Source organism: Halichoerus grypus, chromosome 13 (genome assembly GCF_964656455.1).
Source record: "Halichoerus grypus chromosome 13, mHalGry1.hap1.1, whole genome shotgun sequence".
Taxonomy (NCBI): Eukaryota; Metazoa; Chordata; class Mammalia; order Carnivora; family Phocidae; genus Halichoerus; species Halichoerus grypus.
In genome coordinates this window covers 24,722,024-24,740,065 of record NC_135724.1, presented here as the reverse complement: position 1 = coordinate 24,740,065, position 18,042 = coordinate 24,722,024, and the positions used below count along the sequence as shown (strand labels likewise).

The following is an 18,042-nucleotide window of genomic DNA, read 5'->3' as shown; positions in this document are numbered from 1 at the left end:
CTCAAAAAACTATTTTTATGTAGATTATATGTATTGGTATTTATCATATTACAAATTAAAACTAAGAATAATTTATTTTTTTTTAAGATTTTATTTATTTATTTGACAGAGAGACACAGTGAGAGAGGGAACACAAGCAGGGGGAGTGGGAGAAGGAGAAGCAGGCTTCCTGCTGAGCAGGGAGCCCCATGTGGGGCTCAATCCCAGGACCCTGAGATCATGACCTGAGCCAAAGGCAGACGCTTAACAACTGAGCCACCCAGGCATCCCAAGACTAAGAATTATTTAAAACACAAGAATACAGGGCGCCTGGGTGGCTCAGTTGGTTAAGCGACTGCCTTCGGCTCAGGTCATGACCCTGGAGTCCCGGGATCGAGTCCCGCATCGGGCTCCCTGCTCGGCAGGGAGTCTGCTTCTCCCTCTGACCCTCCTCCCTCTCGTGCTCTCTGTCTCTCATTCTCTCTCTCTCAAATAAATAAATTCTTTAAAAAATAAAATAAAATAAAACACAAGAATACAGAAGTACACATTCTGTGAGTGGCCAGTGAAATGATCCCTCATCATGAAGCCTCTGGACAACTCTACTGTACAGTCATGGGTAAAGGAAAGTAAAAATGAGAACCCTGAGAACTACTGGAATGTGTGTGCGTGTGTGTTGGTTAGTAACGTTATACTTGCTTAGCATTCAATGATAAACTCTTAGCTGCTATTTATACTTCAGCTGATTTTTCTGATTCTGTCTCCTTAATCTTTTTGGCTGGGTCCTTTTTGCTTATAACCTTGCAATTACTGTTTAAAATTAGATGGCAGAGTCAGTCCTACAGAAAGGTTCCCATGTTGGTTGATGATCACGGACAATATAATCTGGTTCCTTATGGTTCTACCTAGAATAAGAGTTAGATTCTTCTTATCCTAAATAGTTGCTAAGATGACTGTCAGAAATTAGGGAGGAAAAGCTTATAGGACACTGTAACAATATTCATAATTTAAAAACCACAGTTATAGTTTAAAAAGCAACTATAATTCATTTGTTATCTTTGTTTCACCTTATATATTCGGGTCTGTCATACATGACCCAAGTGGTTTTATTTAAAAAAAAAAATGTTGAAAGATTCTCCTTTAACAATTCTCCCCTGTCCCTTTAGTCACTGAATTCACTTTTAGGAAACCCTAAAGACAGCAAAGCCCAGCCACGTGGCCAGCTGAACCGCACATGCTTTCCCAGCCGTCTTCACTGCCCCTGGAGAGAGGCTGCAGAACCAGCTCTCCCTCTCTGTACTCAGCATTCTCTCTCCCCAAAGAGGACTTGAGTGCAATTTTTATTTTATTTCCCCTTCAGCAGCCAGGGCAGTCTCCTCATTATCTAGAACTTGGTGGAAGGCTTCAGGTCTCCCCTGAGCTGTTCCGACAAACAAGGTTGTACTGAAGTATGAACACTCATGTTTTTATAACTTGCTATTTGTTTTCTATGTTGTTACTCAGCAGACTTGTTAATTATACAATATAACGAGAATAAACGTTTTCTTAATAAACTCAGAAACCTCTAGGCAGACTGAAAGTACTCTTATGTATTACAGTGAGAAGGAGAACGCATTCCTACTTTTGAGCGCTTATTCGAACTCGCTCAATTCTGGTGTGAAAGCACGGCCACGGCTTGGATAGAAGGGAGCCATTATGCTAACAGGGACCCACTTTCCTTTTCCACCTTTTACAAACACGTGGTCTACAGCATGAGTGCAGGACACAGAGTTTTATGTGGCTGTTGGCAGAGACATTTAATTAATATTTCCAGGGAGGGAAAAAAGGACAAACCTTTTGTTTTCCCAGTTAATGACCAATTTAAAAGAGAATGACAGTGAGAACATGGTTTCAAATATGCAGATCACTCATAGTGTTTTGCACAGTGGGAATGCCAAGCGAACACACTCAGTTACTATCAAAGAACACACTGCAGTGCTGACTTAAGGCTGCTGTGGCGTTCTCTGGTCACCGTGCAGCCGAGGGGCAGGGGGGACCCCGCTGCCGTCATTACTACTGAATAGGGGTGACCCACCCTCTGCAATGAACTCTGAGGAAAGGCAGCAAAACTGAAGTTCATAAACCCATCTGGAGTACGTTGTGATTTGGAAAGTCTCACACACACAAATGGTAAAATAAGGACTGTCAAGGACAGATTCTAAGTGGAATTTTCCCTGTATTTCTATGAAGCAGATACCTTAGGAAATTCATTTTTACTTAGTGAAAATTTCATGCAAGAACAAGTCAGCAACTCTAAAAACTGTCAGATTCAATAGAATTGGTATGTCTGTTAGGAGTTCAACCTGTCCTTTCATGATTGGCAAATACCATTAAATATGATCCATTTTCTCAAAGACATAGTGATTTTCTGGTCTCTGATTACAGGAGAATGCTGCTAGCACAACCTCAACACTAAATACATTCGACACATTTTTGTGGAAGAAATGACATAGGAGTGCTGTGTAAGCAAATGGTAACTGTATAAAAATAAAACATTTATAGAGGAATTCAAGTTTTTTTTTTCTTATTTATTTATTTTTTTTTTATAGAGGGAGGGGTAGAGGGAGAGAGAATCTTAAGCAGGCTCCAGCCCCAACACAGAGCCGGATGCAGGGCTCAGTCTCACAATCCTGAGATCATGACCTGAGCCAAAATCAAGATTTGGACACTTAACTGACTGAGTCCCCCAGGCGTCCCTGAATTCAAGTTCTTAATAAACGCAATCCCACGGCCACTCAGAGGCCCCAACTGAGGCTTCCAAGGAGTGATTAGGAAGAAATATTTTTCTTATAACAAGTTATGGCTCAGATAGAAGTGAGCTATTATGCTATTTTTTTTAAAACGTTGAGAATATCCAATTAGGAAAATCATAAAAGATACTTTTTTTTTCTTTTTGTAAAAGAGAAGTACTATGGAATTACAAACTTAATACCTTAATGGGAATGACAGATCATCACATTACACGCATACACAAAATAAATAAAAGAGAAGAAAAATAGCACGAGTCGGGTTGTGGCTGCACCCAGCTATCTCTGTTTATCAGCGACTGCTATCCGGACTGGGGGCCGTTCCCACAGTCTCGTATCAGCACAGCCATTTAGAAATGAAACAAACCACAGGAAACAAAACAACTCGCCGGCTGTCTGGTATGCATCAACCACTTCAAACTCTGAACTTAAAAATTCTCTCATGAAGTTTCTAAATATCAGCCCACTGAGAGTTGTTGTCCTTATTAGAACTCGATGGACTACTTCTGTGGTCTATGACAAGATAATTTTTAGCATCCTCATCTAAGCCATGTTCCAAAATATAAGGAATGTCACGGATAGCGGCACTGCCCTACAGGCATTCCTAATATTCTCCTTCCTGTTATTCTATAATGCTCATCCCTGTGCCGCTCCCATTCTCCCATGCCGTCATTCTCGGAGGTTAGGTGGGAATAGGCTCTTCATCTTTAAAGTGGATGAAACCAAGGCAACACACAAGTGCTGTCCTCCACTGACCACGGCTCACAGAACCAGAGCTGAGCAGAGCCAATTAGATTCTCTCTCCCAGGAACGGAGAATTGGGACTTCAAGACTCTGATCAGGTGGCTAAAGACACGACACTCACAGGGAGGGAGGAAGGCTGGAGTGACTATTTTAGGTCCAAGTCAGCAAAAAGGGAAATCTGGCCAATAGGGAATAGCTCAAGAGTAAAACGGAAGCAAAAGGAAGCAGAGCCTAGAAATTAAACAGCCTCAGAAAGACAAGATATTCTTGAATCCAAAGGCTTTTTCAATTTCAGGTTCTGGTTCTCTGTGAAATCCAGGCTCTGTACCTCTGCCCCTTGAGATCAGTGAGAAACCTCTGCATATTTTCTGTAAGACCGCTTCTTTTGCTTCTGTGTAATTAGTTTGAGTGGGTTTCTTGCCTGAGGTAACAAGAGTCCTAATTATTAACAGTCACTAGCTTAGGGTTGACTTTCTCTAGCCACCTGTTAATAATCATTTACAAGTTTTTCCCTTGATTTGAGATAGCACTCCTTTATCTGCATATGAGAGGCACCAAGATCACAGTCACATCTTGAGAACAGAGATTGTTACTTACAAACCTAACAATGAAAGGAAAACTTATTACTGACAAAGTAAGGTAACTACTTACGTAATCTGGTAGAGGAACATCATTGGAACTCAGTGAACCTCTCAAGGACTGTGTGGCTTGTTCCAGAACTTTGTTGTGTTTTTTAGACAGCAAGGAAAACAAACTGAAAAAAACAAAAACAAAAAAAGAAAGAACTAAGTGTTTCCTTTCCTAGGTTTTATACAGTATTATAGAGTTCTGCAGAATGTCAATTATTCTAAAATATACATGTAATGATTTTTTTCTTCACGCCTGTGTTAACAGCAGGATTAATAATACTATCGATATAACAAAAAAATGAAGTGAGGAGAATGTTTAAATTATAAGGATTCAAAAGAATAAAAAAAAAGTTTGACAGCTTAAAATTCTATTTTAAACATAGGAGAATTTTCCACTATTGTGGAAAGAACAGTGGACAGAGATTCAGACAGACTGAGATATGCACAGACTTCACGAGGAACTCTGAGTGCAATCTATTACTAGTCACTTGGACTTGTATCTTAATTTCCTCATCTTTCAACTAAGTGTGTTGGATTAAATTATTTCTCTAGTATAATACAGTCAATCACTTTTTATCACAGCTTTATCTTACTTCTCAAAAAGAATGACTTTAAATATATGTATTATAAGATTTCCACTTCTGGTCATGATGGACTAACCAGTACCAAATAACCTTCCTTCTATTAACACCTTAAAAACTGGACAAAATATATGAAATGACTTTTTTTTTTGGGATGGTGTACAACATCTGCAGTGCAGGATTGGGACCCCTAGAAGAAGGGAGTACCTGCCTAGGGAAACATTCCAAACTGTGCGGCAGAATGCTGGGACCCAAGCAGTACACAGCGGCATCGTGGTGAGCTGAAAACACAAAGGGGTCAGGGCTTGGGGCTGCGTGGCAGGTGGAATTTGCAGGCAGATTATTCCACTGGGGAGAACTACAAGAGGAAGGCCCAGAAACCTGCCCAAGGGTCTTCTCCACTTGAGGTTTAGTTTTCTTTTGTTTTACCTTCTAAGGTCAAAAGTGAACCTCACACCTCCTGCTCGCACCCATTGCCATGATGCACAGGTAGCTACTACGTACCGGCAGTTTATTGTCTGTGATTCCATTAATGTTAAAGGCAGCAAGCCCTGTGTATCAATGAATATCCATCTTTTTTATTCCATCAAATATGTACTGTTCTGTACTTCACACTTCTTTCATTGAATAAAATATTCCTTGATCCATTCAATAAATGTTGAGTGCCAGTAATGGATATCTAAGCATATGGATATACCATAATTTATTTATATTTAGTCCATTATTAATCAATCATTTTAACATTTCCAGGTTTATTTTTTTATAAACAGCACTGTGATGAACACCCTTGTATATAATTTTTTAGCATACTGAGGTAAGACTATGTACAGGATAAATTCCTTGAAGTAAAATTGCTGAGCAAAATAATAACGGAATAGAATAGTGAACTGCATTAGCAGTACACGTTTCAAATATACAAATTATTTTGTAAATGATGAAAAGGCAAAAATTTGTTGGGATAGGGTACAAAGCGTATTCACATGGAAATGCATAAAGAAAAAATTTACTAAGATTCTTTTAGTTTGTTAGCGGTACCTTTCAGGAATAAAGGGAATTTCAGGAGTTTTCTGAGACCGAAGGAACTTTGACGGTGTCAGCTCTAGCACGGGGCATGGCAAGTCTCAGAGGCATGAACTGATGCCCAAACAAAAAGGGAAAGCACTAAATATGCCTGGAAGAAGTGCACATCCTGGCGTTAGTCAGAAGAAGGGGGGCAAGTGAAGAAAGACAGCGCCCCTTGTTGAGTTTACAAAATACCAGCAACCTGGGGGTTCTGTCCGTGTCCCCCGAGTGTCCCTTCAGAGGACAGCAGAGATAATCTATGGTACCTTCCATCAAATTGTAGGAATCAAAGCACAAAGGATTTGAAATTGTTTCCTTTGGAGAAAAAAGGCGAGTTTTGTTTATTTTCAAAGAGAATACTAACAATCCGCTTTCCTTGTTAGAAGAAGACAAAACAAGGAAGTGAGCCTCGATTCCAACGTAAGCTCTTCCAGTTGGGCATAACGGAAAATAATAAGGGCCAAAAACGTTGACTGGTCCACCTCAAGGATCTGTGGCCACTGCCCCCAGCTGCTCCTAAGAAAGCTGGTGTGAGAACAGCTGATTTGAGGCCACTTCCAGTTTCCTATCATGAATGAGAAACAGCATTCACACTTACTTCAAGTTGTTATTCTTTGACAATTTAATAGGCTTTTCCCTCAGGCCTTATAGCTATAGAGCTTTCAACTTTTTTTAAAACATTCTAATTCTGGCTCGCATTTAACATTTTTAAGGCAAAATGACCTAAATGTATAGGAGACATGGCTTGTAAATTGCTGAGAAAAGTAACTTCTGGTGAAAGCTTTGCAATCGAAGTACTAGCCCCCTTAGCTTACTTCCATTAGAGTAAACGGTAAAGGTATATGATGTTCGCGTGTAAAGGGGTAATTCTGAGCGAAACTGGCTTTCAAGTGTACTATTCACTCAGGATATCACTGCCAGAGTCCTTGCTTTTAGAATTAGAAAAAGACTAGGTTTTTCTTTTTATACAAGAATGTTCACTACAAATTGGTTTAACAATGAAAAACTGAAAACAATCAAAACACTGATAAACAATAGAATAGGTAAATATAACTGTCAGATAGTCCTATAATGAACAACTACATAGTAATTTAAAGTTATCTAAGGCTACATGCAACAATATGGGTAAATCTCCAAAACAATATTGTTTTACCAGCAAGGACTCTTGTGGAAGAATGTGACCAAAGTAATATTATTTACATAATGTATTAAAAATGCAAAAACGTTATTACCTACCTTCTACACATAAAACGTGAAATAATAAAACATATGGAAATGATAAATACTACATTTAAGATAGCCATTATTCTCTGAGAAAGGGAAGGAAATGGGATCAGAGAGGGAAAAAAAGGGATTTGGCTCTCTCTCTCTCTCTCAATCTTTCTCTCTCTCGTTCTATGTATAAAATGTTGTTTTTGTTATGCTGGATACATACATAGGGGATTGCTATATTACTCTATCTCTTTGATGTATGCCTGAAACATTACATACCTTTTAAAAATTGGAATAAAAAGAATACCCTATCCTGAAGAAAACAGAGCCCCTGCTCTAAGCCAGCATTTCAGAAAAGCAAGCAGCACGTGGACAGACTGTATGGTCAGTCCCACATGAAACAGGCTCAGAAAACCACCAGCTGCGGGAAGGGGCTGCAGTTCAGGGCTCACAGGCAGCGGCAGGAGATGAGGCTAGAACAGAGACAGTCGAGGACAGACTGGGAGGGACCACTGAGGGCACATCGAAAGTCCTGGACTTGACTCAATATGGAGGAGAAGCTAATGGAACATCAGTCTAACAAAACGATAAAAGAGACATGTTCCTTGCTCCCAAGGAGCTGAAATCTAAGGTGATAAGGAAAAAAAAAGCCTGCAATTCTGAAATTGGAGGACACCATGGGTCTCAAGAGTGCACTGCAGGAGCATAGAGGAAGGCCAGGTACATGTCAGAGGAAATCTATCTTGTGGCCTTGAAGGTCAGGGGCTTGCTAGTGCGGAGAAGTACAGGGGGAGGGAGAGTAAGTAACTCAGAAGGGGAAATGGTGTGCCAAGAGGCTCAGAGAGACCACGGCCAGAACAATGCAAGTCCACGGGGTGAGGGTGGCAAGAGAGGAAGCCGAGCAAGACTGGGATGGGCCTATCAAAAAAAAACATGCTAAGAGGTTTGCATTTCATCTTCTCAAGTTACTGAGGCAAGCAGTAAGTCAAATATTTACCAAGAACCTACAATGTGCTGGGCAACGTGCAAGCTGCCTGGGATACAGTGACAAGCAAAAGCAGCACGGTCTTTGTCCTGCCCTCCTGGAGGGTGCGGCTGGTGGGGAGGATAAACCTACACAGAAGGTTCTACTGTCCGTGCAGTGACGGAGATGGACAAGGAGTGCTAGGGGGACACAGATGAGGCTGCCCAGCTGCACCTGAAGACAGGAACAGGAAGTCACTGCTGGAGCTGACACCTGAGCTGAATCTGAAGGAACAATTAGGAGTGAGCCAAGCAAGTGAGGCAAAGGTAAAGGTCATCTGGGCAGAGAACAGAGCACAAGGGAAGACAGAGACATCTGAGCACTGTCGGTGTAGGCAACAGGATGGCACATATGTTCATCAAGTGTTCAATTTGTGGCAGAACACAGCGTTAAGGTTGGGCTGGTAGTGGGGATAGTTTACGAAGCGTCTCTCTTAGACCTTGGACTTCATCCTGAAAGCCAGAGGGTTTGTTTGGTTTTTTTAAGATTTATTTATTTATTTGAGAGAGAGCATGGGAGGAGGGGCAGAGAGAGAGACTCTCCAGCAGACTCCCTGCTGAGTGCGGAGCCTATGAGATCATGATCTGAGCTGAAACCAAGAACCAGATGCTTGACTGAGCCACCCAGGCGCCCCTTGAAAGCCAGAGGTGTTTTATGACAGCAGGGCTACAACAGGAGCGATGAAAGCAAAGCTGCTGTGTTTGGTGTTCAGGTGGGGAGGATGGGGCAAGGGATGGACAGGAAGTGATCAGTCCTTGTTCAGGCGTGTCCTTGATCTCTCCCCAGTGCGCTCTCATCCCATGGTGGCCATCCAGTCCCTGCCACAGAACCCCAGGGCTCTAGGAAGCAAAGTGAAAAATACAGGCCCGAGGGGCACCTAGGTGGCTCAGTCATTAAGCGTCTGCCTTTGGCTCAGGTCATGATCCCAGGGTCCTGGGATCGAGCCCCACACAGGGCTTCCTGCTCAGCGGGAAGCCTGCTTCTCCCTCTCCCACTCCACCTGCTTGTGTCCCCTCTCTCTGTCAAATAAATAAATAAATAAATAAATAAATAAATAAATAAATAAAGCTACTAGGAGACACACACAGCTCGCTGCTCATCAAATCATCATGTGAGGCCTGCGCTGTCATTATCCATCCTGTGTTTGGTTTTTAGGGAGGATGAAATCAAGGCAGAGAGGAGTTAAGTACTTTGCTTAAGGCACAGAGCTACTAAGTGGTGGGGTCAGGAGTCAAATTCAGGCATTCAAGCTCCAGAATCTGTGCTCTTAACGATTCTGCAACGAAAGCCAGAGATAACGCAGGAATATCCAGATGGAGATGGTAAGAAATACCCAGGTGGGCAGTTCAGAAATACGAAGCTGGTGCTTGGGAGGGAGGTGAGAACTTTGAGGGTTATCGGCATCAGCTGCCATCACACAAGTACAGGTGATCACCCAAGGATAATGTGTCAAGTAAGAAAAGAAGGATAAGGTCAGAATTCTGGGAAACACCAAGACTAAAAAGTGGAAACAGCAAAGGGGACTTAGAGAAATAGAAGTGGAAGAACAAAAAGTGAAAGACGTCTGGAAGACAAGAGAATAATCTCAAGGGGAGAGTGGTCATCACTGTCAAAAGGTAAAGAAGGATTAAGGAAAAAAGAAAAGAAAAGAAACAATGTCACTGAATTTGGCCCAAGGAAAGAAAACAACGGTGACCTTACCAAAAACCCTTCTTGGAGTGGAGGAGGAGGCTGAAGTGAACCCCCGTGGTTGAGAGAGAAGCTGGATGTGGCAAAGTGGGTAGTGCGGTGGAGCAAAGAGCCTGAAGGGGAGGCAACACAGAGGGGTCACTTCCTAGGAGGTGGCGGGGGGGCTCCCTCCCTGAGAACTGCAGACCTTCCCCACGACAGCCTTGCGCCCCTCACAACTTGTAGTCACCTTCCCTCCACGCCCCCATCCTTCCCTCATCACAGTGGTCACCAGAGAGACGAGGAGGAGTACCTCAACTCCACAGAAGAATGGGAAGTTAGGAAACTGAGGTGCAGAGTTGACAGTTCATCTGAAGTTAAAGTTACACAGTGAAGTGAACACAAGTTCTTGACAAATCCTAAAGAGCTATTTTAAAATGTCGAGAAATACAAAATATTATTAAAGTTATTAAGAGCAGGGCTGTGGACAGAAACCAAATCTCCTTACGCCAAGCCTGATACTTCCTCCTCTGCAGGCAGAGGCTCCTTCTACATGCAGGAACTCCTCCTTTCTCCTCTCTGCGCCTCTAAATGCTGCTTGTCCTTCAAGCCCAAGTGCATGCTGCCCATTCCATCTGGTCTGTGAAGGATCCCTCTAACCTGTGCTCACCCTCCCTCTGAACTACACTAACTTCTCCATGCCTCAACCGACACTTCAATATAGTCTCACACTGCTGCTTACCTTGTTTTTAATCAGCTTTATTGAGCAATCATCAACATAGACTAAAATTAACCAATTTTAGGTATACAATTGGATGAGGTTTGACAAACTGAAACATTCATGGGACTCATCACCATAATCGTGACATAGAACATTTCCATTCCCACAGGATGTCCCCTGCGCCCCTCTGCAGTCAACCCCCTGCTCTACCACGGCCCTCCCCGATCCCAGGCAACCCCCAAGCTGTTTCCTGTCACTGCAGTTCTGCCCTTTCTAGATTTCAGGTAAATGGGATTATACCATGTGTACTCTTTTGTGTCTGGTTTCTATCACTTAGTGTTCCATCCACGTTGTTTGGTGTATCAGTAATTCATTCCTTTTTATTGCCAAGTAGCTTTCCATTGCATGAACAAACTTCAATTTGTTTATCTATTTATTAGTTGAAGGACTCTTGGGTTGTCTCCCCTTCTGAGCCATTATGAATAAAGCTGCTATAAACATTCTCGCAAAAGTTTCTTGGTGATCAAACGTCTTCATTTCTCTTGAATAAATACTTTGGGTGGAACTGCTAGGTTGTGTGCTATTTATTTAACTCCATAAGAAATGGGGCCCGCCCGTCCTACATTCTGGCTGGCACTTGCTATGCCAGTCTTTTTAGCGTTAGCCCTGCCCGTGCATGTGAAGATTTCACTGTGGTTTTAACTTGCATTCCCCTAATGAATTTTCCTGTGCTCCTAGTTTTGTTTGGTGAAGTGCGTATTCAAATCTTTTGCCTGATTAAAACAATGGGTGGTTTTCCTTCTTCTTCCTGAGTTTGCAAGAGTTCTTTATAATATTCTAGATACAAGTCCTTTATCAGGTATTTTTTTGTAAATACTCTCTCCCAGACCAGCATTGGGGTGTGTGTGTGGGGGGGGGGGGGAGGGTCTTTTCATTTTCTTAACAGTGCTTTTGAAGAGCAAAATTTTAGAATTTGATGAAGTCCAATTCATCAACTTTTAAAGAAAGATTTGTGTTGTGTCCTAAGAAACCTCCGCCTAACCAAGATCCCAAAGATTTTCTCACATGATTTGTTGTATACGGTTTATAGTTTTAGCTCTCCTATTTAAGGTCTGTGCTCCATCTGGATGCATGTACGGCATGAAGTAAGAGTCAAGGTTTATGTTCTCGGGTTCGTTGTTTGAATCTGAGTATTTCACTGTTGCGGCACCATTCGTTGATAAGACTAATTCCTTCCCCCTTAAATTACCTTGACAGGCTTGTCAAAATTTCATTGACCATATATGCATGGGTCTATTTCTGGACTCTATTCCATTCCACTGGTCTATAAATCTATTACATACCAATAATACCACACTGCCCTGACTGCATTAGCTGCAATTTATAGTACATCTTGAAATCAGGTAGTGTGAGTTCTCCTTGAGTTTTCTTTGTCAAAATTGCTTGTGGGTATTCTAGGATTTTTGCATATTCACATAAATTTTAGAATCAACTTGTCAATTTCTACCAAAGAGCCTGGTGGGATTTTGATTAGGACTGTGTTAAATGTATAGATAAATTTCAGGATCTAACAATACTGTCTCTGATCCAGGAACATGGGATCACCCTGTTTACTTAAGTCTTTAATTTTTAAAAAAATGTTTGATTAAAAACATTTTTTATTAAAATACAGTTGACACACAGTGATATATTAATTGCTGCACAACACAGTGATTTGACTGGTCTTTTAAAATTTCTTTCAGCAATGTTTTAGTTTTCAGTATACACATTTTGCATGTATTTTAGTTATTCTTTTTCCTAAGTTATTTCATATTTTTATGCTACCATAAACAGTACTGCTTTTAAATTCTGATTTCTGATTGTCACATGAATATCAGAATACAATTATTGTTATATACTGACCTTTGTATCCTTTGACCTTGCTAAACTCATCTCTTCCAATTTTTTGCAGATTAGGATTTTTTTAAACATATGACCATGTTTTCTGTGAATAAAGCCAGTTTTAAGTGTTCTTTCCCAATCTGAATTTATAAAATTTCTTTTTCTTGACTCACTGCACTGCCTAGGACCTTTAGTACAACGTTAAACAAATATGAGAGTGAATATCCTTGCCATTTTCTTGATCCTAGGAAAGAATATATTCAGTATTTTACCATTAAGTAGGACTTTAGCTATAAATTGTCCATAGATGCCCTTTATTAGATTGAGGAAATCCCCTCTATTCTTTGTTAACTGATTTTTTTTTTAATCATGAATAGGTGCCGAGTTTTGTCAAATGCTCTTTCTGTACTTACTAAGATGATCATATGGTTTTTAAGTCTATTAAATATAGTGTATTGTGCTAATTGATCATGGAATGTTGAGACAACCCTACATTCCTAGGATGGATCCCACTGGTTATCCTTTTCTATGCTGAGGAGAAATAATAAGAATGATGGTAGCTGTCATTTATTGAGAACATACTCTGTGCCAAGCACCTTACTAATCTTTTATAATTATTAACTAAATTAATATACAACAGGCTTAAGGGGGTACTAATACTTTCATCACATTATTCAAAGGAAACTAAGGCATTAGAGAGGTAAATTAATTTGCCAAGGATTATACTTTTCAAAAGTGGAAGAGCTAGAATTTATACCCTGGTAATCTGACTTTCAATTCTGCACTCATAACCACCTTATTATCTCTCATCAGGAGATCTGTTTTACTGATATGGTGACTATTTTTTTTCTATCCTTCATGATTCACTCCTACTCTCTTTTTTTTTTTTTTTAAAGATTTTATTTATTTATTTGTCAGAGAGAGACAGAGCACAAGCAGGGAGAGAGGCAGGCAGAGGGAGAAGCAGGCTCCCCGCTGAGCAAGGAGCCCGATGTGGGACTCGATCCCAGGACCCTGGGATCATGACCTGAGCCGAAGGCAGACGCTTAACCGACTGAGCCACCCAGGCGCCCCACTCCTACTCTCCTCTTAAGAACAGAACTAACCACTCTCCTGAAAAAAAGTGACTTCATGACACAAGGCTGAATCAATTATAATACCCCTTCCCTGGATCACAAAGATAGGTCAATGGATATATGCTCTTAAGTTGGGCCAGATGGAAACTTTTCCTAAGATTTTTCTACCTAGGAATGGTGACAAAGACTGCTTTCCCCCTTGGTTAGAAGACTGCAGAGATGTGAATCTGGAGGTGCTTACGGTCATGATTTAGCTTCATGGAGAAAACCTGCACACAAGAAGAGAGAATGAACCTACACTGAAACGGTGAAAGAGAGACACAGACATAGAAGAAGGCAGAGAAAATACTCTGGAGGTGCTGACTCCTCAGTTCAAGTCTCTGGAACCCCAACATCTGTATTTCTTTTGTGAGCTATTCTCCACTGAGAATCCCTTAAGACAAACCTCCTTTTTTACACATGCTAGGGTCTGGTATGGCTTACTCCTTCATCTTAAAGTATCTGTTCAAATGTCATCTCTTCTTTGAGGACTACCACAACCACTCTAATTAAAATTGCAACCCAACCCTGGCACATCCTGTTTTCTTTCCATTGCTTTATTTTTTTCCCATTACTACTTACCACTTTCTGAAATACTATATGCTTTTCTCATGTTTTTATTGTTTCCATCCACTAGAACAAAATGGGCAAAATACAGCTTGCAGACCAAATCTGGCCCACCATCTGTTTTTGCAAATAAAGTTTTAATGGAACATAGCCACATCCATTCATTCGTTATTGTCTATGGCTGCTTTTATGGTACAATGGCAAAGTTGAATAGCTGTGACAGAGACCTTCTGGCAGCCAAAGCCTAAAATATTTACTATCTAGTTCTTCACAGAAAGTTTCCTAACTCCTGCACTAGTATGTAAGCTCCACGATGGCAGGAATTTTCTATTTTGTTCAATACTATAATCCCAGTGCCTAGAACAATGCCTGGTATCGGATACTGGTTCACTGAGTAAAACACAAAGTAAAAATTCCCTGGGGGGGGGGGGAAGTACTTTCATTAAGCTTAAAATTTCAAAGTTTATCTGGTTTCTTCTCTTTAGACAAATACCTGATTTTTTATGGCCAGAACATTATCTTTTTTTCAATATTTTACTACATTAGAAAAATAAATAGTCTCTCTCACTTAGCTAGAAATACAATTGACTTACACTGCTAGTTTTTCCTCAAAGCTAGTTGTTAGAAAAGCTGAGAGGGGCTGCTGCCAGACCAGATTTGGGATATAAGAGGAGAAGAGTCAAGGATATCATCAAAGTTTTTACCTTAAGCAAATGGAATGATGAGCACATCATTTACTGAGAAAGGAAAAACTTTACAGGGAACAGGTTCCTAGGAGATCATCAAAGGTCCCTCTTGGATATGGTAAGTGTGAGATGCTTATTTGATACCCAGGTGAAAACTTCAGGTAGACATTCTGGTTCAGGAAAGAGATTCCAGTTAAAGATAGGCATTCGGGAACTGAAACCATATAATTGAAATTTAAAGCCATTGCAATGGATGAGAAAACTCACTATTTAATATAGAGAGAAAAAAGAGAGACCAGGAAAGGCTCAAAACTAAGCCAGAAGTGATGGAAGACTAGATGCCTTAGACTCTGGAACTCTGGCAAGGTTCAGGTAAACAGAAGTACCAGGTATTAAAAAGTGGGGCACAGATGAGGCCATAGACAGGAAGAGAGACTGAAAATCTGTATTAAAAAAGTCAGACTTTCAGCTCCTCTCTCCTGCCCTGCTCAGCCCAATGAGTGCCTTCCTTTATGTTGCCAGAAGTAGAGAAGTGTTCACTCCTGAAAGGATGAAGGAGAAAGTGGGTTTTGAGATGTAAGGCACAACTAAGGATGGGTGTGCTGTCCTGAAAGAGGGTGAATAAGTAAGAGTCTAGAGATTGAGCACTGAAACCTCTGCCTTCAGCTACCCCCACCCCCCATCAGCTCAGAGAATGCTGTCAGCTAGGTTTGTACATTCAGGAGAAATATTGAGGACTACTCTTAGGAGAAACTGAGAAGTATAACAAAAAGTATCCACAGATACTGACACTGGGTGGGGGTTCTCAAGAAACCCAGCCCAGCTGGAACAGTCTGAAGGAAGCCACCAGTCAACAGAGTCCAACCCGAGTACACAGAACTTCCAGTCAGTTCTTTAGTGCCCCACTTTTAAATGTAAACTCTGCCAAGGATCACCAGAGACAGCCACTAAAATGACAAGCAAGAAAGAAAAAAGGAACCCAGATGAAACAGAGATAATGCAGGGAGAGGCTGAAAACTCCCCAAATGTTACAATGACTAAGCTAAGGGAGGGAAGTAAACACGTCAGCTGTGAAACAAGAAGGAGGTGGTATAAAAAGGAGTATCAGACAACAAAAAGAACTCTTGGAAAGTGCAAATACGATAGCAGAAATGAAAACTTCAATGAAAGACCTGGAAAATAAATTTGAAGAACTTTTCCAGAAAGTGGGACAGAAAAGACAAAGACATGGCAAGCAACAGAAAAATGGCCAAGAAACGGTCCACAAAGTCTAGCAGAGGATGTTTTAAGAGAACAAAGAAAATGGAAGAAGGAAAAGTGGACATTATTAAAGGATTATTTCAAGGAAAGTTTTCAAAACTGGAAAACATGCATTTCCTGAAAGAGCCCACCAAGAATCCAGAAAATAGGTAAAACAAAGAAATCTCCCACATGATAGCATATAACTGGAATTTTAAAACACTGGAGACAAAAGAAGGTCCTAGAAACCGAGAGAGAGAAAGAGGGAGGGCCACACACAAACTGTCAAGAATTATTATGGCATCAGACTTCTTGACAGCTACAAAACAATGAGCAACACCTTCCAAACGCAGGGTGAAAATAACTCAAATGTAGAATTTCGAAACCTGATACATTTTTTTTCTAAAGGTTAAAATAAAGATATTTTCAGACAAATTGTCTAAGAAGGTAAATATCATATAATATATGGACCATCGGTGAATAGTATCTCGTTACAACAATATAAGCACTGGCCACTGATCTAACCTAAAAATATGTGCCCTTGTACTGGGAGAATGGGGGAACAGGCCCCCAGCGTGCATGTGTGCATGGGTGTGTCCAGCAGCAGGGGAGTCTAAGGTGATGACTACTACTTTTGAAATACTAGTCTGTTCACATAAAATGTTTTTCTTTCTCATTCCACTTCTCTGCTTCTCATGAAGAATCCTTCTACCTACTCAGAGAAAGTCAAGCAGACCAATGACTGCCAACAAGAGTCAGGCAGCCTCCGTCGAAGACAGACCAAACTGGAGGTGAGTGAGAAGGGAACAGACGTTGGGGTGGCTCTAATAAACGTGGGAAAAATCTGAGGATCTAAACACCTTTGGTAAAATAAAAACTCATCGAAGTCTATAAAGATTATTACTCATCTTATGAAATATGTCCCCTTATACTTATAGAATATGATATAATTAGTAACGTCCCAGGTTTTTCCTCTCAATGAAGCTATATATTATTTGTTTTAATATGCTGCTTCATGCTCAACTGCTGTACACTTATATATATGTTTTATAATATATACAATGCATTACGTGTATTGTAAACATGGGGCTTTCTCCCCAAATGCTAAGTTCATTTAGGCCTTGATTATTACAGTGTTCTGCACACAACAGGGTCTAAAATATGCTTGCTACTAACGATTTGTCTTTCTTCTTTTTCTCTTCTGCCTTTCTTACTCCAGTAAAAGAAACTGCAAAGACATCAGTATTCCTACCTTACAAAACTGGAAACATGAGGTCTTTATTTTTAGTAGAAAAAAAAAAAATCTTATTTTTTTAGGATCTAAAATTAAAATGAAGGAGATGGCTAACTACATAATTATCTTCACTAAGAACACTGACATGTACTCTCTATCTCATTCTCTCTCTCAAATAAATAAATAAAATCTTTAAAAAAAAAAAAAGAACACTGACATTTATACAAAGAAGGTCAGAAGAGAATAAACTGCCCATTCACATTTAATTGACTTAATAACCATAAACATTACTTTACATATATAATAAATAGCTTAAAACTCATTTCCATCCAGGACAAGTGCTAAAATGACATTGGTTTTATGGCATGTAAGGCAGAGTACAAAATAGGAAACCTCAGCACCAATAAATAGCTTTCTGACTGTCGAGGAAGGCTTGTGAAAATGCTAATGTTTAGTGGACTACCAGTATGGATAGCAATGCACAGAAACTTGTGTCCATCTTCACTGGATCAGCTAGAATCTATATTGTTCCATATTTCAACACTCTTAAGAAAAATTCAGTAATTCATCTTCTCAAAAAACTCTGAAGGTAAAAGCAAGAGATACAAAGATACGCATTTAAAAAACCTAGTAAGGACAGTTCCCACCAAAAGGGCACACTTTGAATTGCGACTGAAGAATACAATCTTACGCCATAAAAACACACACTACCAGTATCTCAGTGAGAATCTGAAATTATGGTTACGATATCCGGCTTGATTTTCATTGTATGACTGCATAACCAAAAATTGTATGTAGAACCAAAAATAACTAGTCATGCAACAGAGCAAGATAATCGACTAAACGATGGGTCTTGTTAAAAAAGTGCTGAAACTCGGAAATTGAATTTCCACTGGTTAAGGTAACAAAATAAG

At 40.3% G+C, this 18,042-nt stretch overlaps 1 protein-coding gene across 2 annotated transcripts in view; it reads right to left on the bottom strand.

Moving 5' to 3' along the window:
* Positions 1-18,042, bottom strand: part of DYM (dymeclin) — a 340,668-nt gene that overhangs the window by 106,656 nt on the left and 215,970 nt on the right. For both annotated transcript variants that reach the window (XM_036078200.2, XM_036078201.2), the window contains one exon: positions 4,161-4,263. In XM_036078200.2, the coding sequence (XP_035934093.1) occupies positions 4,161-4,263 (103 nt within the window). The remainder of the gene's footprint in view (positions 1-4,160; positions 4,264-18,042) is intronic.